We start from the raw sequence: 24,115 nt of genomic DNA, 5'->3' as shown, positions 1-24,115 counted from the left end.
CTGTCAGGGAGTGGGGGGGGTGTCACCATGACAACGGGGTTGCTAAGGGGGCTGGGACTGCCAGTGGAGAGGGGAAGGAGTGTGAGTGCATGCAGTGAGCATGGTGCGTGTGGAAGTGTGCGTGCAGGCGCGCGCGTGGTGGTGGAGGGGTGGGGGGGTGGGGACAGGCTTGAGTATTATGGTCTGTCCGTTGCGAGGTAACTATGCAGAGTCCTGTGTGAGTGTGGGAGGGGGGGGAGATTATTATGGGATGTCTGCCCCCTTTGTGTGTTTGTGAGGATGTTAGCTAAGCGCTGCCTGTAAGGGCTGGGGAGAGAGCGAAGAGGGGGACGGAGCAGCGTGTTTTGGGGTCGTTGACGGCTCGTTTTTTGAATTTCCCTCATCACCCGTTTAGTCGGGCTTAATGAATGAACCTTGCCACACAAACAGGCTGATTTGTGGCAATTCTCGCACCGACAGAGAGAGAGGAAGAGGGGAGGGGGGGGGAGAGCACACCTCGAGCCGGGACTACAAGCACACTACTGTAAGTTTCTAATGTTAGGAGATTGGCTTCGTAATGCTTCAACTTTGCTCTCATACAACGCTTTAACTCAACAGTCCGATTTCACGGTGTGCATTTGAAGTGACCACGGATGCCACGCTGAAGTTCATTGTAAAAATATAGCTGGAAATCAACAGCCGATAAATGTCACAGATAATGAAGTTATCCAACTTGTTTGAGCAGGCAGGTGGACAATTAGATGCTGTGTAAATAATAGGAAACGGGCAAGGCTTAGCTACCCTCCGATGCCATTTATTGCTATTATTATTATATATATTTTTCTCTCCAGCACCCACCACCACTACCCCCTCCCTTCCTGGACACCCCCGGTTCATTCTCCACCAGTCCCACGTCATTTTCCCTCCTCCCTCGCCGACCGAGGAGCAAGGTTTAGGAGGGATTAATTCGACCAGCAAGAAATAAAATTAAAACGCAGGGGAAAATGTCGTGCAGCGAGGATGAGAGGGAAGACTTTGGGACCGCGGACGAGCACTCACTAATTCACGGTAAGCTCGCCTGTTATTTATTTATTTTTTTTAGCCTCCGAAGAAGAAGGTCCATCTCCGTAACTTGAGCTCGCCTTCAACGCGATGCTAATGTTAGCTTCAGCTAGCCGTGAGTAGTCTGCCCGGGCCGTCCGTCACTCGCCATGATAGATTAGTTAGCTAACTTGGCAAGCAAGTGTTTAGAGTTTCTCCTTTTCCTCTTCGGCCCCCTTCTTCTTTCGCGGGTCCCTCCGCGAGCGTGGGCGTGAGCTGTCAAAGTTTCAAACACAGAAAACGGACAAGTTTCAACCTGCGCTTTTGTGGCTTTCGCCTTGTGTGTGTCTGCGTGCGTGCACGGACGTGTGCCAGTCGTGCCAGTGCGCGGTCTCCTGTTTTCTCCCTTCGGCCTGCAGCGGTGGTGCTCCTGTCCGTGTGTGTGTGTGTGTGCGTGTGCATGCACTGTGTCTCTAATGAAAGCGTGTCGCCGGCAGATGAGGACGAGCCGGAGGATGCTGTGTCTGACGTAGAAGAGGTACCAAAGTCCAAGAAGAAGAAGAAAGCCAAGAAGAGCAGCCGAGAGAATAGGAGCAGCAAGCGGCAGAGACCGATCCGAGAGGTGAGTTGCACAAAGTTTAAGCCTGTGACTGAGGGAATCCTCTTTTCTTTTCATTTTTTTAAAGATTGTGACAGATTTGTCTCTGTAAACATTTCTGTCAGCACAACAGATGCTGTTCTGCTCTTGATTTTACTGCACATGCATACAACAACCAAAAGTAATTCTTTCTGCGAAGTTGTGAAAAAACCTGCATGGATGTAAGGTGTATTTAATACAAAATAGTGTCTATTTTATTTGGGAAAAGTTGACAAGATTCAATAGGAAAGTGCAGCCTAGGTTTAAATAAAGTAGTAAAGTATAATCGCTTGGTAAAATGAAATATGGAAAACAAAATAGCTAAATAAGGCACTCAAAGAAAGGATTTAAGTTTTAATAGGAAAATTAATTAACATACAGGAGCTGAACAAGTAAAAATCTAAACAAAATCAACTTAACTATAGGTGGATGTGTTGCAAACAGTGATTTCATGAGATGGGAAACCAAGACCCAAATACCCTGAAATAAGGGTGTAGCACTTTTATTATAAATTTAAGCAGTTGTGGAGACCGAGTCAGAGAGGCAAGGCTGAAATGGTTAGGATAAGTGCAGGGATAGTGAATGTATTGGGAAAAGGATGTTAAAGATGGAGATGGCAGGCAGGAGAAAAAGAGTAAGACCTCAGAGAAGATTCATGGATGCAGTAAAGGAGGGTTTGTTGTGACAGAGGAGGGTAATAGGGAGGGATAGGGTGAGATGGAGGCAGGTGATCCACTGTAGTGGCCCTTAAAGAGAGCAGCTGAACGAAGAAGAGGTAAAATCAATTAATGTATAATGAACCAATTACTAGCAAATGTATAATTTTCCATAGGCCAGGTCAGTGCATTTAAAACACATTGTCTACAATATATATTTAATTACCACTCACATAAAACGGGGAAAGCAAACATTAAAATCAGGAAATATTTAGCATTTTTGCTGAAAAATAAATAAAAAGACCCGTTCTGTGTCAACTGAACAATAGATGAAGCGACTGACTGTTTTTGCTTCTTCTGAAATTAGTGATGAGTCATATGTTGACCATAGCAGCGCTGTGAATGACAGCCCAGTGTCTTTTCATTCCCCAAGCCTAATAGAGTGCCAGGACCTTTACAAGAAACAAGACAAAGAAAGATGTCATTTTAGCGTCTAATTTCTGTGTTATACATAAAACCCAGCAGTGTGGTTCTTTATCTTACAGGAGTTGCCAGTCAGCTCCCCAGAGCACCTGCTTGGAGTGGAGGCAGCAGAGAGGGATGCTGATGAGGGAGGTATGCGGTCAGAGAGTGAAGGAAGTGATTATGCACCAGGGAGGAAAAAGAAGAAACGGTCCAGCTCCGCCAAAGACAAGAAGAAGGGAGGTGCGGCGGCAGAGAAAGGAGGCTCGTCCAGCTCAAAGAGCAAACGTAAAGAACCAGAGCCAGAAGATGATGAGGACGATGACGATGATTGCCAGGTAGAGTTTAATTCAGGCCCTCATGCAGACTTTGTTTACTTACTGCAGGGCTGACGTGTGACATTAACCTTCCTCGTTGTCCTTTTCGACTCTCTCCTCCCACCTCAGCCGAAAAGCTCCACCCAGCTGCTGGAAGCCTGGGGTATGAAAGACATTGACCACGTCTTTACTCAGGAAGACTACAGCTCCCTCACCAACTACAAGGCCTTCAGTCAGTTTGTCAGGTGAAGACACCCTCATCATTATTAGGCTTTGACAGTAAAGTCTGCATCTACTCTGTGACTACAGATTTGTGCATAAATATTTATGTAACAGTATAAAAATGTTGCCCACTTTGTGTTTTTAGGCCATTAATTGCAGCTAAGAACCCCAAAATTGCTGTGTCCAAGATGATGACTTTAATGATGGCTAAGTGGCGTGAATTCAGTACAAACAACCCTCTGAAGGTATTAAATATTGAGGCCTTTTGTTCTTCTGTTGTACTATACACTTCTAGAGAGCAGAGGTTCTCACTGTGTGCTTTTGTGTCCCTGCAGGGTTGTGCCACTGCTAATGCAGCCCTGGCAGCTGCCAATGTGGCGACAGCTGTGGAGAACATGGTGGTGGCAGGGACAGAGAGCGGGGCAGATACCACTCCTGCTACATTGACTCCACCTGTTTCAACTCCTGCTGCTGCTCCAGCGCCTGCTGCACCCCCAGCAGCCCCAGCACCTCCTCTCCGCAAGGCCAAGACCAAAGAGGGCAAAGGTAAAATAGGACAGAGTTTATGACTTTATGAAGTGTATACAGAATTAAGATTTTGGCTGTTTTAAATAAATTTATATCTTCTCTTCTCTTGAGGTCCCAATGCTCGTAGGAGGTCGAAGCCCACATCTAAGCCTCCACCGAAACCAAAACCTAAGAAGGTGGCTCCACTCAAAATTAAACTTGGAGGCCTCAACAGCAAGAGGAAGCGCTCCTCTGTGAGTTATTAAAATTGGCACACAGTGACTTTATTTCTGCATATTTAATCACTGGGATCCAAATACTGATGATGTGCTGAAATGAAACAAGGTACTCATATCAATCTTTTCCCTTCGCTTGTTGACTTCATTAGAGCGATGAGGACGAACCTGATGTTGACAGCGACTTTGATGATGGGAGCTTCTCAGTGTCAGATGGCTCCAGCCGCAGCAGTCGTCCTAAGAAGAAGCCCAAAAGTGCAAAGAAAAAGAAAAAAGGTTGGAAACATACTGAAATAAAAGTGTGATATTATATCAGCATTTCCATGAAGAAAAGAAATGTGTGTAATGTAGGTGGCTTGTTTAACAAGAGCAAAGTCAAGGCTGAAGTGAAGGCTGATACCTATTTTTTCCTGCTACTTTTCTGTCTTTTCTCAGTCGAGACAGAAGATGGTGACGGCTATGAGACAGACCACCAGGATTACTGTGAGGTGTGTCAGCAGGGAGGAGAGATCATTTTGTGTGACACCTGTCCGAGGGCTTATCACATGGTCTGTCTGGACCCTGACATGGAGAAGGCACCTGAGGGCAAGTGGAGCTGCCCGCACTGTGTGAGTACTGGAACCCTGAATCCTCTGAGAGATGTGCACGGCAGACTGTTAGAGCAAATGCGCCTGATTTTCAAAGTTTGAATCAGGAGGGCAAAAATTGCATGAAACATGGATGTTAAAATATTTTGTGTGGAAGTTGCACTGGCAGCAGGGTTGACTGTAGTGTTCTCCATTTCTCTTTGTCCCTTTCTCCCCCCACCCCAACAACCATTTTGCTCATGTTCCCGTCAATCCTCTCCTGCTCCCCACCACACATCTCACCCATCCTCCATTTCCTCTTCTCGGCCCTCCCCTGCCTGCCTCCCTCCCTTCCTCTGACTGCTCCACACGCACGCAATGCACACCACCCTCCCTCCCCACCCCTCGGCGCTCTTCAATCCCCCCCACGCATACACACACCCCTCCCTTTTTTTTCTTTCACTTCGTTCCGCATACCTTCCCTGCCTGTCTGCCCTCACCCCCCAACCCCCCTTCCTCTTCCCCCGCGTGCACACCTCCTCCTTCTGTCTGCAATTCTGCCACCAGGAGAAGGAGGGAATCCAGTGGGAAGCCAGGGATGATCTGTCCGAGGCCGAAGGTGAGGACGATGACGACAGGAGGGATGAAGGGATGGAGGAAGAAGACGACCACCACATTGAGTTCTGCCGTGTGTGTAAGGACGGGGGAGAGCTGCTTTGCTGTGACACCTGCCCCTCCTCCTACCACATCCACTGCCTCAACCCTCCTCTCCCCGAGATCCCCAATGGAGAATGGATCTGCCCCCGCTGCAAGGTGAGCACTGAGCACTGGTGCATACGAGACTGCGCGTGCTCACGTGGGCGTGCATGTGGATTACAAATTCCAAGTTGCACTGGAGATAAAGAGCCTTTTCTCTTGATGTGCATAAGTTTACCTGCAGCATTTTAGAAGGAAAAATGGCAGATATACAATTTTTATTTGAAGAATTTTTGTGTTTTTTACAATTAAGCACTCATATAATTTTTCAGGACAGGTTTTCTTCTCAGTTTCACAACGCTTTTGTTGATTAGTTGTTCTTCCTTTTTATAACTATTTCCTCTGCCATCCACACTTTCTCACAGTGTCCACCGATGAAGGGAAAAGTGCAGAAGGTTTTAACATGGCGCTGGGGAGAAGCACCAGCCCCTATGCCCGTACCCCGGCCTGCTGATCTGCCTGCTGATGCTCCTGACCCACCACCTCTGGCAGGCCGTAGAGAGAGGGAGTTCTTTGTCAAGTGGTGCAACATGTCGTACTGGCACTGCTCCTGGGTGCAGGAGCTACAGGTACTACCATTACATCCACCTGTAGATGAGAATGAGGTTTTATTTTTTCCTTTTTGTAACATACTCAGCACATGACACCCCCTTGTTTACTCTCGCCCAGTTGGAGCTGAACTGCCAAGTGATGTTCCGCAACTACCAAAGGAAGACTGACATGGATGAACCGCCGCCTGCTGACTTTGGAGGCGAGGGTGACGATGACAAAAGCACGAAGAGGAAGAACAAAGATCCACTCTTTGTCCACATGGAGGAGGAGTTTAGCCGCTATGGAGTTAAGATGGAGTGGCTGATGATCCACCGCGTCCTTAACCACAGGTAGGATACAAATGAAACAAGAACACTAAGCAGGTTTCGAAGCAAGAAACAATAAAAGTAAGTTAACAAAGTAAATACAGTTTGCTGAGTGGAGACCTCAAACTGAATTAGCACTGCAGCATTGCTGTTTTAATACATGCATATCATTTGTATTCTGTATGCTTTGTGTGTGTGGAGTGTCAGGAAGGAGTTCAGTTCAAAGTAAAACATTAATGTTTAATGAACATTATTCTATAAATACAGCATCACTGTGCACATAAGGTGAAGACGACAGCCGCTCTCGTGCTATATGTGCATGCATAACATGGACTCAGAGTAGAACACAATGCCTTTCTCATTTGTTTTTCTCATGCTGTGTACGGCCTTTGTCTACTTGTGATAACAAACCACAATGACAACACAGTGCACAGTGTCGATTCACAGTGCACAGTTGCTTATGCTTGTGCAGGAGTAATGCTGAATGTTTGTCACTAGGTGTTTGGTTGTCTCTTTGTGGTTATTTTGTCAATAAAGGGTTAGGGTGACAAAGTATCCAAGTTTGGAGTAGTAAGAGAAAATATAAGAGGAAGAGTGAATGAGAGGGATCGATTCCACATATTGAAGTATCTTGAAGCCAGTGTCTTATAATGTCACCATGTAAAAGAAATACTTTAACAGAAGCATTTAGGTATACCATTTTATCACAACAGAATATCTTCTGTCTGTTTTATCCTGATAGTGTTGATAAAAAGAATAATGTGCATTACCTGATCAAGTGGAGAGATCTGCCATATGATCAGTCCACCTGGGAGAGTGAAGACATGGACATTCCAGAGTATGACCCCTACAAACAGACTTACTGGAATCACAGGTATGCAGTAGTGTACTAAGTGTCAGAAGCTGTTTGCTCAGGTTGTGCAAGGACTGTTGATATCTTAAAGTAGGGTAAGATCAAATAATTGTAAAATTAATTCTACCCCTTTTCTAGGACGTAAATTAGGTGCCATATAGAGATATTTGTGGCAGTTTGATGTCTTTTTTTTCCTGTTTACATTAAAAAACAGTGAATAAATTAGTCAGTCTTACCTTTTTTTCCTACTCTGTGTATCAGAGAGTTGATGATGGGTGAGGAAGGCAGACCTGGCAAGAAGCTGAAAAAGACAGTCAAAGTGAAGAAGGCAGAGCGACCGCCTGCTAATCCAGTTGTAGATGTACGTGCACCAAAATACAACCTTTTTCTTAAATTGCTTTATTCTGATGGATTATTGATGACCGTGTAAAAGCTCGCTCCTCAAATCGGGTCAGCAATTTTATTTTTTCCTTTCCAGCCCACCATCAAGTTTGACCGTCAGCCTGACTATCTGGACAGCACAGGAGGAACTCTGCATCCCTACCAGCTGGAAGGTTTGAACTGGCTCAGGTTTTCTTGGGCTCAAGCCACTGACACAATCCTGGCTGACGAGATGGGTTTGGGCAAGACTGTTCAGACAGCTGTCTTCCTCTACTCATTGTACAAGGAGGTAAGGGGCTGTTTATTTTATAAATATGAATGCATTAAGCTTGTTTTAACAGTTAAAAGTACAACACAGTACCTGATAATATTTGATTTATAAGGCTAATGCTGTACTGTTTTATCTTTAGTAAGACTTGTATATGCTAACTGACGCTGTTTTGTCCAGTCTGCCCTCCCCTGTCAGTCAGTGTTAGTGGTTGGGGTTGCAGACATGTGACACACAGTAACTCTGCCCATTAAAGGGGATGAATTCCAAGTAAGGAGCTCGATCCTAAAGGCAGGGCAAGACAAATGCAGTTGTGTAATTTATCTGATATTAAATTATGAATCATCTTTGCATGTTAATGTATTCTAACTCTGTTCTCCATTGGTACAGGGTCACTCCAAAGGCCCCTTCCTTGTCAGCGCTCCTCTGTCCACCATCATTAACTGGGAGAGGGAGTTTGAGATGTGGGCTCCTGACATGTATGTGGTCACCTATATAGGGGACAAAGACAGCAGGGCTGTTATTAGAGAGAATGAGTTCTCCTTTGAGGGAAACGCCATCAGAGGAGGAAAAAAGGCGTCCAAGATGAAGGTAAGTAAAAAAAACAAACTGCTATTTCAGAGTGTAGTGGCTTTGAAGTACAGTGGAACCCCGACTTATGAAATTAATTCGTTTCCGAGGGTCTTTCGTAAGTCGAAGCACCCATCACGCCTTTTGAGTGAACAATAGGTTAATTGCTAACTGCAACAACAATACATTGTTCAAGTGGAACAGCGAAGTGCAAGTACGAAAGCCAAGGGGGTTGTCACATGATTCGGAAGGCATTGTGGGCATTGTAGGCATTCTGGGATCAGCCAGTCAGAGCCAGCTTTAGTTGCAGCACTTGCAGCTGTAATATTTGTAATCGTTTCCACTTATTTCCCAGTTTTGCAGCTTAACTAAAAATCACTTTTTTCTGCATATCACAGAAAGACTCACCAGTCAAGTTCCATGTTCTGTTGACATCCTATGAATTGATCACCATTGACCAGGCTGTGCTGGGCTCCATTGAATGGGCATGTCTGGTTGTAGATGAGGCACACAGACTGAAGAACAACCAGTCCAAGGTAACAACAAAGGCTTTTTTTCTTTTCTTTTTCTTTTACAAAAACCAAAGTATGTTGGTGACCCTTCATCACTGAACACACAATGCTGGACATAACAGTTTAGTGGTGTAATTTTCTTGGCTCCAGTGCCCAGGTTTGTACTGTATGTTTTCTGTCTTTCTCTCAGTTCTTCAGAGTGTTGAACAACTACCCGCTGCAACACAAGCTGCTGCTTACAGGCACTCCACTTCAGAACAACCTGGAGGAGCTCTTCCATTTGCTGAACTTTTTAACCCCAGAGAGATTCAAGTCAGTACCTGCACACAGCGCAGGGCTACAGCAGATGTAGCTGTACTGCAGATACAGTGATGACATCCACTGTGATTCATGTGGCTTTTTAATTTTTTTTTTTCATGCAGTAATCTCGAAGGGTTTCTGGAAGAGTTTGCGGACATCGCCAAAGAGGACCAGATCAAGAAGCTCCATGACATGCTGGGACCACACATGCTCAGGAGGCTGAAGGCTGATGTATTTAAACACATGCCTTCAAAGACCGAGCTCATTGTTCGAGTGGAGCTGAGCTCCATGCAAAAGTAAGCAATAAAAAACTTTGCACTAGCTGCAAATATATGTTTGGAAAAATGAAAAAAGGAAGTTTTTCTTTCCCACTGTCGCCAAGTGCTTGCTCATAAAGGCTCATTGATTGTTGGGGTTTTCTCTGTATTGTTGTAGGGTCTTTACCTTACAATATAAAGCACCTTGAGGTGACAGTTGTTAATTTGGCAGTATATAAATAAAATTAAAATTAATTGAATTAAACATGCCATAGTTTCAAATAATGTGCCCAGAGTATGGCAGAGTTATACCTGTGAGCCTGAAGCTCAGACTTCAAACAGCTCAGACAGTTTTTCTGCTGTCGACAGTGAAAGGGGATATTCCTAATGTTGTGGTCAAAGAAAAGACAAAGCAAAGTTTCCCCTTGTGCTGGTCACAGATTCTGTCTGATGGTTTTGGAAACCCACAAATATTTGCTATGAGTTGGAGGAGAAGGAGTAAATGTAATAAATACTACTGATAGCTGCAATTAGATTGACAGTAACATGTATTCTTTGCAATGTGGAAACAATCCATAGTCTTTGCATAAAACCTTGTATGGAATTGTGCAACAGGCTTGGTTTTTGATTTGAACACATCATAAGATGGTTTCCTCTTAGGCACTAAGCTCAACTCGACATTCATAACTGTCTTCTGTTTGCAAGCGGCAGTCAGTCAGAAGGTGGTTCGGAGGGAAGCTTAAACTGTTTGTTTCATGTAGAGGTTAAAATGAGGGCTTGCAGCAATGCCCAGTATAAGATAGATGAATATTATTTTCAACTGTGAATAATACAAACTTCATATAGAACCATTTGCAGCAACATGAGCATAACATGTCACCCTTGAAGCTTTAATCCTGCTCATGTTTTCCTTTGTTTTATCTTTGCAGTCTATTTTTTCACGCTTCTTTTACTTCTCTTTTTGTACTTCAGGAAATACTACAAGTTCATTTTAACACGTAACTTTGAGGCCCTGAACACTCGTGGAGGAGGAAATCAAGTATCTCTGCTCAATGTTGTGATGGACCTCAAAAAGTGCTGTAACCACCCCTACCTCTTTCCAGCAGCTGCCAATGTATGTTTTTTATACATTTAGTTTAATTTAGTTTTTTCGTGTTTCTTTTAAACTTGTTTAAGACATCACTTCCTTCATTTCAGGAAGCGCCAAAACTTCCAAATGGCATGTATGAAGGCACTGCCCTGACCAAGTCTTCAGGGAAACTGATGCTGCTCCAGAAGATGATGAGACGGCTGAAAGAAGGAGGCCACAGGGTTTTGGTTTTCTCCCAGATGACTAAAATGCTCGACTTGCTAGAGGACTTCCTGGAGAACGAGGGTTACAAATATGAGAGGATTGATGGAGGAGTCACTGGCAACTTGAGACAGGAGGCCATTGATCGCTTTAATGGTGAGGCGTGTTTAGCTATTTGTCAGTTTTGCCTCTCAGGACAGCAGAGTTGATGTCTGTTTTTCTAATTTTAATTTTGCTCCTCTTTCCAACAGCTCCTGGTGCTCAGCAGTTTGCCTTCCTCCTCTCTACCAGAGCTGGTGGTTTGGGCATTAACCTCGCTTCTGCTGATACTGTTATTATCTATGACTCCGACTGGAATCCCCACAATGACATCCAGGTATGCAAACCACATGACTAACCTCACATCTGCGCCAGTGTGAGCGTTTATTTTGAGGGGTGATTATGCTGTGTTTCATGTGTGCTTCACAGGCCTTCAGCAGAGCTCATCGTATTGGCCAGAACAGGAAAGTGATGATTTATCGCTTTGTTACCAAAGCGTCTGTGGAGGAGAGGATCACACAGGTCTGTGAAAATTAACACCACTTTAGCAAATGTGTTGAATTGCAATGATCACATATTGACTGGTAGCTTGACCTCCACCTTCTTGCTTCCACCAGGTGGCAAAGAAGAAGATGATGCTCACCCACCTGGTGGTGCGACCCGGCCTCGGATCTAAGATGGGCTCCATGTCCAAGCAGGAGCTTGATGACATCCTCAAGTTTGGAACTGAAGAACTGTTTAAAGATGAAATTGGAGATGGTGAGTCAGTGTTGAGCCTCTGACAGATGGCACACACACACACACACACACACACACACACACACACACACACACACACTGTCCGCTTAGTTTGGTGAGTGGGGCTGATATTAATTTTAGCACTGGGAGCCTCTTTCTCTGTATGTCTGGTTAATCTATCCTATAGTTATGTTGTATCTGCAAAGCCATCTGAAAGCCTACAGTCACCTGATGTGATGTACCTGTTCAGTACTCCTGTGCATCTACAGCTATGTTTTCACTGCAGCTTTGAAATTGATCAGTGAGAGAATAACAATGAGCCCCTCAATAGGAATAATAATCATAGGATCGATAAAAGGACTAACAAATGTCAGCAAATTCCTGGAGGATTGCTGAAACTATCCGATTAGACGTAATGGGAATGTGCAAAGAAGTGGAAAAAGTTAAATATGTTTGCCCTTGGAAAAAAAACCAGACACAACACAGAGCAAGGACTGAGGAGGGGAAAAAGTCACAGCATTTTATTTAGTTCTGCCGGCTGGCACCGCATATAAGAAGCCGAGACATGACCACAGGTAACTGTCACATAATACTCCACACACAAGCATATATACCAGCATCAATATTGGCCACTTGCGTAGGTTAAGTCATAGAATCTACAGAGATTCACCACAGAAATCTAAATTAGGCCATAGCGTCCACACTGCAGAATGTGGTTTATGCATTGCTCCAGTTGAGTGGTTATATGTCAGTTTACTCTTCAGCTCACAGCTGTTTCATTTTCTAGATCAAGATAGTGCAGAACTTTGCTGGTTTGCAGGTCTCTTATCTGTTATTTTCCACAGTACTTGTTTAAAACTTCCTGTCAGAGATGGGGGTGGGGAGTGGGGTTGACTGGCTTATACAAAAAAATATGAATGACTAGTTTAAACAACTATCCCTGGTGCAGAGTAGTGAAAGCAGCAAAGTTTTATTGGTTAATTATCCAGTCGACTGGTTCTGTGCATCACTAGTTGCATTGTGTGTAAAAGCAAAGAGAAAGAGGTGGAATTATGACTTCTCCACTGGGATGCCAGAGATGTTTTGAGCATTAAATTCAAATTTCTCTTCCTCCTATCCTTCCTTCTTTTTCCACTTATTCTACTTTCAGGGGACAACAAGGAGGATGACAGCAGTGTGATCCACTACGATGATCAGGCAATTGACCGTTTGCTTGACAGGAACCAAGATGCCACAGACGACACTGAGCTCCAGAGCATGAACGAATACCTCAGCTCGTTCAAAGTGGCACAGTATGTGGTGAAGGATGAAGATGATGAGGTACAGTATTAGCATGGCTACAATGTGCGTATATGAGTATATCACTTTACCTATCGGGCTTTAATTTTTTGTCATTTTTAGAGCATCTTTAGTAGTCAAACTCAAAGTCTACGCACGAACAAACAGTCTTTATGTGCACTGTATTAAAAAAAAATGTTTTAAAGGAGGAGGAGGTGGAAAGGGAGGTGATCAAGCAGGAGGAAAGTGTTGATCCAGACTACTGGGAGAAGCTGCTTCGGCACCACTACGAGCAACAGCAGGAGGATCTCGCCCGCAATTTGGGCAAAGGCAAAAGAACTCGAAAGCCAGTCAACTACAATGATGGCTCCCAGGAGGACCGAGGTATAAGACAGGGTACAGAACAATATATAATGCAACCTCTTCTTGTGCGTGTGTGGAGTGCAGTACCAGTGGTGGATTTGTGTTTGTGTGGTGTTGATGTGGTGGTAATATAGTAGCAGCGACAGTGAGATTATGGCATGAAGTTTTGTTTTAGTTTGTGCTCGGGTGTAGAAATGTAGTAGTCGATGTTATTTTTAAATGTTTAGACCAGTTTAAAATCGATTTTTTTCAGAAGGATAAGGCCTCTCACTAAGCCAGAAATGTGTCGCCTTCCTTTAGGAGATACGTTCACACAAAATAGGCGGATAGACGGACTCACATTGTAGGTAGTTAAGGCCCCTTTTCTAGATGTAATTTGCTCGGACTAGAAAATGGCACAAAGGGAATATTATTGCAGTACAGCCGTTGGTTTAGCATTAAAACAGTAGGGGGCAGCAGCAGATTGGGCTGGATGCACAGGCAGAGCGTGCGATAGGGCACAGCAAACAACACAACAGCCATTTTCACTCATGTGCTGATAAACATTTCTTAGACGTCACTCAGCTGAGCTGTGTGTGATCGCCCATTAAGTGGAGATTAACCTGCCAGCTCCTGAGTGTAGTCTGTATGATGTCTGATTGCACAGACATGAGAAAATGCATCTGTCACGGACTGTTTGCTTTTTATTCTCCTCATCCATCCGACCAATTTAACCGCAGGGTCCTGGGAGTTGGACTGGAGCCTGTCCCAGCTCTCATAAGAAGAGAGATGGAGTGCAGTCTATCGAAGGGAGATTCTGCTCATAGGGTCAACTTTTTTCTGCAACCTTTATCATTAATTTCCTGTGTGGGGAAAAACAGGCCTCCACTGGTTTTGAACTGACCTCTTTTCTTTTTTTCTGAGTGTAAACGCAGTGTAGACCTAGAGGGGGAAGGGGAGATCATGCACATGACTCAGGTCTGCAAAATCTTGATGTTATAGTTTTACATCTTGAAACTTGCAGAAAAACATGCAAACATTAATAAAAGGAGGAAATCAATTATCAGTTGCCTGTATTCCATTCATTCAGTGCTTATTTGCTCTCAAACATTATTCCATTCAGTGAACTCCATTGTCAGAGATCATATATGACAGACAGGGACATTATTAGCTGGAAACAACAAGCCATGGCAATTGTAATAAGTGCAGCTTTCAACAAGGTTCTGTTCAAATATGTTAAGTTTTAATATTAATTATATATATAAAAAAAGTCCATACTATTCATGTAGATTTTGGAGGTCCAGGAAAAGCAATAACATGAACGTGTATTAGGATTTGTTGATAAAATCACCAAAGCTACAGTCCTCTCCCGAACCCTTCTGCTTCACATTTTAAGACCTTATTTTGGGAGAGTGACAATTCTGAAGAAACAAACCTCAAACTGCAAAACACAGAAGCAGTTGAACTAGTTTTGTTTTAATGATCTGTTTTTTCCTGTCTCAGCCCCCAAATAAACCAAAAACCAAAGCTGTTAGAGCCACAGTAGGCTTTTCACTTGCATATAGCTGTGTAAACATTAACAACATCAGTGAAGGATCTTTTCTTTTTGTTTATTGCAGCAGTCAAAGCTAATCAGTGGCAGTAATCTAGTAGTTCAAATGCAGTTTTAACACGGTAACTCCCCCTACTGGTTGAACTCTTACTAACCTGTGATTAAACCTCTGAAAGGAGTTACTTTTATTGTGTACTCGTATGTGTACTTTTATCTCGTTGTTGATCAGTTAGATTCAGACCTGGTGGGGAAGAGTTTTGTCCTTTTTGGTATTTTCTCCTCGCTCATCTCATCATTTCTCTGTGGTCTCTTTAGACTGGCAGGAGGATCAGTCTGATAACCAGTCCGATTACTCGGTGGCCTCAGAGGAGGGCGATGAGGACTTTGATGAACGGACTGAAGGTAAGTTGGTTACAACCGTTGGAGATCTTTCACACTGGGACGTCTGTGCTCTGAGGAGTTTGGCATTAGTCATAAAGATGGAGTTGAGTGAAGTTATTGATCATAACAAGCTGACATGGAGGCGGAGGTTCCTGTTCAGATTATTAACAGATGATAAGAAGTCTTTCCACATCTGAGATACATAATTCACTAACATCCTTCCAACACCCCCGCAGATGTTTATTCAGATTCAGACGAGAGCTATGATATCCTCCTCGACAACCTCAACAACAACTGCCGAAAAAGGAAATGTGACTGCATCATCTGCGTTGAGCGTAGAGAGGCAAAGCAAGGCAGAAAGAAAAAGGAAAGGAAAAAGCATAAGAGAAGGAAACAGGGAAAGAAAATTAAGATCAATGGTTTCCCAGTCCTTTAATCTGCTTTGCAGATTAAATTGTTTGTGTTTATATTAATTGTTTATATAACTGTTCACTTTTATTTATTAAATTTGTATCCGTTAATAAACATGTTGTATAAAAATTATTTTCCAATTAAAAGGTGCTATAAGGTGTGCATTTATATACCAGTTGTATTTTTCTTACTGTAACTGGAGTTTTATTAAATGATGTGTACTGCCAGATTGCTTTCAGTAGTAAATTTTCTGAAAGCGTTGCGCTTCAAGAAACGTTTATTGTAAAGTGTGGAGAGAGGGCCAGCTTCAGCAGGATCAGAGTGAGCCAATGAGCCGTAAGTGGAAAGTTTAGGACGATAAGTGCACACACGATCATGCATCATGCAAAATTTACTGTTAAACTTTTCGTCCTCATGGCTTCGGTGGAGTTGGCGCTGACTTTCAGGCCTTCAGACAGACTAACTAACCGTGCTTCTTTGCTCATAGCCAATGCCCGCAGGCCAAACCGCAAAGGGCTGAGGAACGACCGGGACAAGCCTCTACCCCCACTGTTGGCCAGGGTTGGTGGGAACATCGAGGTGAGTTTTTGGTTCCTTCCACGAGACAAGAGTGAATTTGCAAGGAAAAAAAAAATTAACTGCACAGTGGTGGGGGAGTCACATCTTTCTGTTGTCTTTCTGTTAAGCTTTTCTTTTACATTTTGACCTCTTTATCTGTCAGGTGCTGGGATTCAACGCACGGCAGAGGAAGGCTTTCTTAAATGCAGTGATGCGTTATGGGATGCCTCCCCAAGATGCCTTTACTAACCAGTGGCTGGTCAGAGACCTACGAGGAAAGTCAGAGAAAGAATTCAAGTGAGTCTGATGGGTGTTTTTTATAATTTTCCTACTGTTATGGGTGCAGTCTAATATCAAGGTAAAGTGCTTTTTTTTTTTTTTTTTTTTTTGTTATGAACCTAATTTTTAGTATCAATCATCTGCTCAAGTTTGTAAACTTGTCTACACAGCTAAAGGTTTAAGCTGTTCCGTTAATGAGAGTTTTATAAATTGGCCAACTGTCTAAAGTAATTATTGTTAAAACTGGTAACTGAGCCATTAGAACGTGAAGTCTCTTAGTACTAAATACTAGCAAGATAGTTACATTCAGCTTAATTAGCATGTTGTCTCTCTGCAATATAAAATACACCTGGCTCAAATTTATTCAGTATGTCATGCTTTCTTTGCAGGGCCTATGTGTCTCTGTTCATGCGTCACCTTTGTGAGCCGGGGGCCGACGGAGCCGAGACGTTTGCTGACGGCGTCCCTCGGGAGGGTCTGTCAAGACAGCACGTGCTCACTCGCATCGGTGTGATGTCACTCATACGGAAAAAGGTACGGTTCAACAGCTCCAGTAGAAATGGTAAAAATAGTGTCGCCCTGCTTGAGAATGTGGTCTAAAATATCCAAACTCTTAATCATTGAGTCACATGTTGTTTAACAGGTGCAGGAGTTTGAACATGTGAATGGTCAGTGGTCGATGCCCTGGATGGCCGAGTTGGAGGAAAACAAAAGAGCCGCAGCTTTGGCTGCAGGAGAAGACCCAAAGACTCCTTCCACAGGGACTCCTGCAGACACACAGCCCAACACTCCTGTGCCGGGTAAACACACACACTATTTGCACTCACTACTGAGCTTTTTAAACAAATGTTAACATTTTTTTAGACTCAGTACACGATGCATGCATTATAATTAGACTCGGTTTCTGACACTCTGACTACATTTTGTAAGAAGGGGACACTCGTGACGATGAAACACATTGTCATTTCCTCTGAGCAGTAACCTCATCACCACATACTTCACCTTAGTTTTGAACCAGATGTAATGTGAATTCTATGTTTAAGACTCAACTAACCCTGAAATAACTGTTTGATGTGTAAGAGATATTTTCGTGTTTTGCCCTCAGAAGTAATTATTCAATCAGGTTTGTTTTGACCCCCAGAGATTTTCCAGATTTGCTCCCTCTTGTGGATGCATTTGGAAAGACTACAATGAATAAGTTATAGGCCAAGAAACACACACTTGTTAAGATTAAATGTTAAATAGGAATCCTAATTAGTTGTATACATAACAGATTAAAGCACTCCCCCCATATCTGTAATATCATGTGCTTTCTGTTTTCAGAGGATTTGTCTAAGTCAGAGGACAAGGAAGACACGAAGAAGGAGGGAGAGGATGGCAAAGCTGCTAAGAAGGCAGATGATCCAGAGGTAAATTCTGCTCTCAACTTCTGCTTTCACTTCAGCTATTGCACAGTTTGAAGATATATCTCCTTTTATTTTGTCCATCTCTTGCCTAGATTATTGAAATCCCAGATGAGTCTGAAAAATCCCCCGTTTTGGACAAGAAAGAGGAAGCAGACTCTGCTGCAGAGAAGGAGGACAGAGAGAAGGAGACAGATGGAGTTGAAGGGAAAGAGAAAGAAGCTGAAGACCTGAGCAAAGAGAAAGAGGAGAAGTCTGTGGAGAAGGACGCTTCTGCCGACATCAAGGGTGAAGGTTCAGAGAGCAAGACTGATTTAGTGGAGGGCAGGTCTAGAGGTGAGGCACACGATGATTGTAACATCTGTTTTTAACAGTACAAAAAGCTTTTGAGGCCTTTTAGTCTGCAAAATATCCATTTTTATTCTGGTTTTCTCTTGAAAGTCCTGCTTACTCACATTTAAAGGCACAGTACAGGACCTTCTAAGCTTCGTCTCAGTTGTGGTCCATTGTCAGTTTCATAGTCTCACTCCACTTAAATAACGTTACAAAATGAAAAAGATTTGATCCATGTTTTGCAGAATTGACATTTTGTCTCAGTACCTTGTTGTTCACTATTAAACAGGTTGCTCTTGAAAATGAGACCTCGTGAGATTTACCTGTATAAATAAAGGTAAAATAAAAATTGGACATCCAGAATGTTCACATGTTCATGAGTGTATACAGACTACACTTAGATGTCAGGTGAATCTGAAACATAACAATTGCCTTAATGAACAACTTCAATAAAAAATAAGCCGAGCAGAATGTGCACTGTTATGGGGCAAAGGGAAAAATCCCACCTTACTTCTCCATGTGACCGTCTCTTGATAGAAAACATGGATGGTGATGTTCATGTGATCAATAATGGGAATGTACTAACAGCATAAATGCCATTAAAAGGAAAGAGCAGGATGTGTCTGCTGCAGATACGTAGGTCTTTGGAAGTGCAGGGGGGTGCTATTGTTAAAGGTAATGCTGAATCTAACTTTTCCTGCTCTCTTGGTTTTGCAGCTGTAATAACGTGAATTTCCCCATCTTATATCATCTTGTCTTGTCTTAAACCACGTACAGTATTCTCTGGTTTCTTTCTCACCTTCTCAGTCTTTAACTTTATTTCTCTTCTTTTAGCTGACGAAGGCAAAGATGAGAAAATGGAAGCTGCAGAGGAGAAAAAAGGTTAGCTCTGAGTCAAACACCTACACTCTGTCTTACATTTGAAGCACAGATGACAGCACTGGAACAAACCTTCTCTGCTATTTTTGACCTTTTAAGATTGAGCTGCACATTAAAATGTATACTATACAAGATTTCAACTCCTCAGCTGATGAATTCTGGGCCCTTTATTACACATGGATTTTGTTCACACAGCTTTAAGATGTTTAATTTGAATTTTTTCTTTTTTAGAACAAAAAGAGGAGAAGGACAGTGTGAAACCAGACGAGTCTGGCAAACTGCAGAATGGAGAGAACGCCAAAGACGGAGGAACAGCTGCACCTGTGGTTAATGTCAGTGAAGAGAAGAAGAAAGCCACCAAGCAGAGGTTCATGTTCAACATCGCTGACGGAGGATTCACAGGTGGACACACATGCAGCCGTTCACACTTCTTTCTCTTCTCTTTTCTTCTGTTTCGTTTCTGCCTGTTTTGACCTTCCTGTCTTGCTTTCCAGAGCTTCACTCTCTGTGGCAGAATGAGGAGAGAGCAGCTACCGTCACCAAGAAGACCTTTGAGATTTGGCACCGCCGCCATGACTACTGGCTGCTTGCTGGCATCATACAGTATCCTTTCAGATGGACAATATCTTTAACACACTATTCTTCAGTCTTCATGTTTATAAAGTTGTTGCAGGTTTATAAACAGGGTGACCAAATATCATTTCACATTTACAGACTGTAAATTTCACACTCATATTAAGTGAACTGATCACATTAGAGCACAGCTGTCATTAAGCAGCAGGCCGTTTCAGGCTGACCAAAGAATTGAATAAAGAGAGGATTTAGCTAATATTGATCCATTAAGATGTGCCTGGATTTATCTCGATATCAATTCTATGAAGTGGTTTGAGTGGTTTCGACCAGTAGCAGCCTCTAGAGCTGAAAAATCAATGCATAAGTGCCAAAAATTGGTCAGTGTCTTTAGAGCTACATAGTTGCAGCCTGCTACAGAAACACATAATGCTTTCTTTTGGTTTAAATGTAGGAGCTTAGTTGCTTAAAATGACAAGTGTGCCGGTGTAGACGCTGTAGCTGATAGCTAACTTTAACTGAACTGGACTTCTCCATGTTTGTGCTGTTAATGCCTTTTGGAGCATTTTAGTTAAATGATCTGACAAATAAAATGACTTACCTGTGCTACTATTCTATTTGATCATACAGTTAGCATAGATTTCTTTCACTGGATTGTCCAACTATAGTCACTTATGTCTAAAAAAAAACAAAAACAAAAAAAAAAGCTGACATGGTGATGTCCAGAAACCAGTGTGTGATTTGAGGCGTTCATCTTCTGGAAATAGCTCTGCTATTAATTGAATGAAGGACAGTATGTTTAAAGTCTTTCCACCCAAATTGTTACCCTGTTCTAAATGGCATTGACCATCCAGACACACCTGTGTTGTTATTCTTGACTTTGGCGTCTCTCAGACACGGCTACGCTCGGTGGCAGGATGTGCAGAACGACGTGAGGTTTGCCATCCTCAATGAGCCCTTCAAAGGGGAGATGAGCAGAGGCAACTTCCTAGAGATCAAGAACAAGTTTCTGGCCCGCAGGTTCAAGGTGAAACGAGTACACGGTTATCCTTTGAGTTCTCTGTGTGAATGTTTGTCTGCATGTCATATCTCACTGAGCACGTCTGGTCCACCTGCGTTTCCTGTACAGTTACTCGAGCAGGCGCTCGTGATCGAAGAGCAGCTGCGCAGGGCGGCCTACCTGAACATGACAGAGGACCCGGCTCACCCCTCCATGGCCCTAAACACACGTTTCAGTGAGGTGGAGTGTCTCGCCGAGTCCCACCAGCATCTCAGCAAAGAGTCAATGTCTGGAAACAAGCCTGCCAATGCAGTGCTGCATAAAGGTGAGACACGTTACAAATCAGAAAAGTAAAGCGAAAGTTCTCACTGACTTAAAATCTATATCTGCAACACTGAGAAGTCTCGTGATTAAAACAGTGGGACTGTCAAGGGACATTATTCTGCACATGGTTTCCTTTTACCAAGTAACTGCAGAGTCAGCTGCTTGCAGGTGCTTCTTCACCAAAATGACAGTATATGCACATAATGACATACGTAATTGCAGCTGCCTAGACAACAGTGAACTCACAGTAATTATCCTTCTAATGAAAAGTGTCTCAGTTATAGCAGCAGTAGTTTTCTCCCTCTGTGCCGGCGTTGGGCCAGGGGCTGTTTAACACTAAGACTACTTTTATTAAATGGCATGAAACAATAATGTGGCATATTTTATATTTATTAAAAAAAAAGACCTTGTGGAACTGATAAAGCATGTGAGTTTAGTGAAAACAGTAATGTTTAAAGATCATTCGAATAGTGAATGAATGATGAAGAATTTATTTTTTTTCACAATCCAGTGGTGATGAAATGGTGAAAGTAATGTTTTTTTTCTTGTGTTTTGCTTTTGGTGCTCTTTTCTGAAATGCTTTTTCTATATTTTTCAATTCTCTGACTATGTTATTTTGAAAAACTGCAGCACAACGATGAGAATAATTGCCTTTACATGTCAGGGTCATGGTGTTTTGAGTTGTTTGACAGTAGACAACTTCAGCTACACACGCTGTTTAAAAACAAAGGAGTGAGCATTGGGAAATTTTTGAAGGCAGACATATTGGATATTCTTCAATGCTTTAAAAGTTCTGCTTCAGTTGCTTCAGTTACCACAGTACGTTTTCTGAATGAGAAAAGGGCTGTGTAGGTAATGCATTTCAATCTTTAGTAAATATTTGTCCAAAAACTCCATTATATTCCATCATATTTTAACTCATCACCAGTATTCTGTTTCACTTTACATAAACAGACATTTCCGCCATAAACAAAAATTAGCACTGTCCATTAACACTGTTTAAAGGTGTCTAGAGGTAAACTGTCTCAAATTCAGGAAAAGGAGCCTTTTAAACTCACAACTATGGATTCAATGCATCTGTAATGGGCCTGGAACGAGATGAGACACTTTTGCCTCCAAGCTTGATTTCACACAGAGCTCAATCTGGGAAATGTGTAAGGTTTATATTTGTCATTATTTTATGAGTGTTGGTGAAATGTTACAAATGGTACTGAAGGAGAGATACTGTGTAACTCTTGTGCTCCATATTTAATTCAGTTCAATTCCATTTTATTTACACAGCGCCAATTCACAACAGTAGTCGCCTCAAGGCGCTTTATATTGTAAGGTAGACCCTACAATAATACATACGGAGAAAAACCCAACAATCATACGACCCCCTATGATCAAGCACTTTGGTGAGAGTGGGAAGGAAAAACTCCCTTTTAACAGGAAGATTCCTGTTAAAGTTTTACAAACCCATCCTTACTGTTTTCTGTCCTCTACTGTTTTTTGGGATGCCACACTGTTAATTTTAGCCAAAAAACAAAATTTGGCTGCTCACCCCTGTTATGCCGATTTCTGTGCTGCATTTCTAGTTCTCAAACAGCTCGAGGAACTGCTGAGCGACATGAAGGCCGACGTCACCCGTCTCCCAGCTACCATCGCCAGGATACCCCCCGTGGCCGTGCGGCTACAAATGTCCGAGAGGAATATCCTCAGCCGATTGGCCAGCCGGGGCCCCGAGGTCACCGCTCAGAACCAATCACAGACCGCACAGCAGATGCAGGTGCCGCGCTGACCAATCCCATCGCACATTTCACACTCCCCAAACGAGGCCAGTCGCACACACCTCACCGCCATGTAGCAGAATTCTTCCCCCTCAGCCACCATGTACAGCACAGTCAGGTTAGTACTTCTTCCTCTGCACCCACAACCCATCTCCGGACTCAGAAGAGCATCAGCTGTGCTGCTGGACTTTATTTTGAAAAGACTGGGACTGTAGATGTAGGGCGGGAGCGAATGTAAGAATCGGTTCTCTTTCTTTGCGGCAGACTAGATACAGATGTCTTTCTTCTCCACTGGGAATCAGATTGAACCCCTCTGTCCTGAACACTGAACTGACCTGTCCTTCCAGCAGGATCTAACATGTGTGTGTAACTATATGTATAATGAAGCAGAAGAAGCTTAGACCGGAGGGAAAGCAGCATGTTTGGAGTATACTGGTGCTTTGTGGTAACTTTTGGATTATTCCAGACTTCAAGGGATTTTATTGTGCTTGTTTTCACCTTTAGGAAATTGTGAAATTTTTGTTTGTATGTTTTTTTAGAAGTCATTTAACTCTAATGTCCTCATCTGTATGTGTGTGCAGAGTGAAGGTGTGTGTGTTTTCTTGTATGTATGTGTGTGTTAAACAGGGCATAGTGGCGTGCATCTCTACTGCAGAATGCCTCGACACTGAGAGGGTGTTCCTGTCACTTTTGTATCAGTCAGTCAGATCTGTTATCTCTTCTTCCGTCCTTCTCAAACTCTTGCCTGGTCCGACGAGTGACCCAATTGGGGATCAACTCTTTGTGCTCACAAACCCAAACAGCACCTTGACATTCCTAACTGCACCACAGATTTGCTTCATGGGAAGTCTCCTGTAATACAAACTCACAATAGCTCCCCAGCTTTTTAGGTACATGGGATGGTGTTGAGGTTGATGGCAATCTTAAATTAATTTAATTTCTTACTGTCTATTGTTATGTTGTTTTCCATTATTGAATATTATTATTATGGTTACCACCCTGTTGTTTTTATCATTGCTGTTTGTTTTTATGGACTACAATAAAAAAACAAAAACTCAACAGTTTCTTGTTGTTGCCACGTTTTTTTTTTAAACTGATTATATAGGTTTGGTTCTCCTTTTTCTTTTCTTGAGCACTGCATTCTTCTGCTTCTGTTTCTAACCATATGAGCGGTGATACTAAAGGGATGGCAAGTTCTATCAGAGAGTGACAATGCCAGACTCTGCGTGGTTTACTGTTAAAATTTATTTAGACACCAGACATTATTCATAGGTTCATTTTTTTTTGACACATTGTTGCCTCTGCACCTCTGTATCCTATTCACATTGGTTACGCTTCCTAACAGGACAGATTGATTTCCCTGTAGTTTAACTGACTCCGTGTTGTACTGGGATGATCGAGTGCTTCCTTAATTTTTTGAGCAGTGCCTCAGAAGACGCATCTGCATGGATGATGAATGAGGCTGTCATAGAAAATGTAAACATAGATATTTCAATTAAACCGTCAGCTAGACACAAACAAAGGTCTTTAACTCACGGCAAGGGATAAACCTCGGTGAAATAAATAAAGTAACAGTTAATTTATTTCCCAT

The 24,115-nt window shown here is 42.8% G+C and overlaps 1 protein-coding gene across 3 annotated transcripts; it reads left to right on the top strand.

Moving 5' to 3' along the window:
• The first annotated feature begins 246 nt into the window (after positions 1 to 246).
• Positions 247 to 23,583, top strand: chd4b (chromodomain helicase DNA binding protein 4b). Of its 3 annotated transcripts, none has more exons than XM_005925228.3 (40): positions 247 to 523; positions 831 to 1,047; positions 1,518 to 1,642; positions 2,859 to 3,113; positions 3,222 to 3,337; positions 3,460 to 3,559; positions 3,650 to 3,860; positions 3,954 to 4,075; positions 4,210 to 4,333; positions 4,493 to 4,665; positions 5,191 to 5,436; positions 5,745 to 5,948; positions 6,049 to 6,260; positions 6,979 to 7,110; positions 7,351 to 7,450; positions 7,568 to 7,759; positions 8,129 to 8,329; positions 8,707 to 8,844; positions 9,011 to 9,132; positions 9,243 to 9,416; positions 10,350 to 10,491; positions 10,575 to 10,824; positions 10,920 to 11,044; positions 11,137 to 11,229; positions 11,325 to 11,466; positions 12,596 to 12,765; positions 12,930 to 13,107; positions 14,933 to 15,019; positions 15,897 to 15,988; positions 16,131 to 16,264; positions 16,636 to 16,780; positions 16,890 to 17,046; positions 17,570 to 17,655; positions 17,745 to 17,985; positions 18,817 to 18,864; positions 19,093 to 19,263; positions 19,356 to 19,464; positions 20,326 to 20,458; positions 20,561 to 20,756; positions 22,333 to 23,583. In XM_005925228.3, exons 2-40 carry the CDS (start codon positions 984 to 986, stop codon positions 22,533 to 22,535), a joined length of 5,913 nt encoding a protein of 1,970 aa, XP_005925290.1. In that variant the 5' UTR covers positions 247 to 523; positions 831 to 983; the 3' UTR covers positions 22,536 to 23,583. The 3 variants fall into 3 exon arrangements, with proteins under 3 accessions (XP_005925290.1, XP_005925289.1, XP_014189979.1); XM_005925227.3 differs by having other exon boundaries at positions 12,930 to 13,119; XM_014334493.2 differs by having other exon boundaries at positions 12,930 to 13,119; positions 22,319 to 22,425.
• The last annotated feature ends 532 nt before the right edge of the window (positions 23,584 to 24,115 follow it).

This window comes from Haplochromis burtoni, unplaced genomic scaffold (assembly GCF_018398535.1).
Source record: "Haplochromis burtoni strain Fernald_Lab_line unplaced genomic scaffold, NCSU_Asbu1 Contig_80, whole genome shotgun sequence".
In the NCBI taxonomy this organism is placed as follows: domain Eukaryota; kingdom Metazoa; phylum Chordata; class Actinopteri; order Cichliformes; family Cichlidae; genus Haplochromis; species Haplochromis burtoni.
Note: the sequence above shows the minus strand (reverse complement) of the source record. Positions and strands in the feature narration are given on the sequence as shown.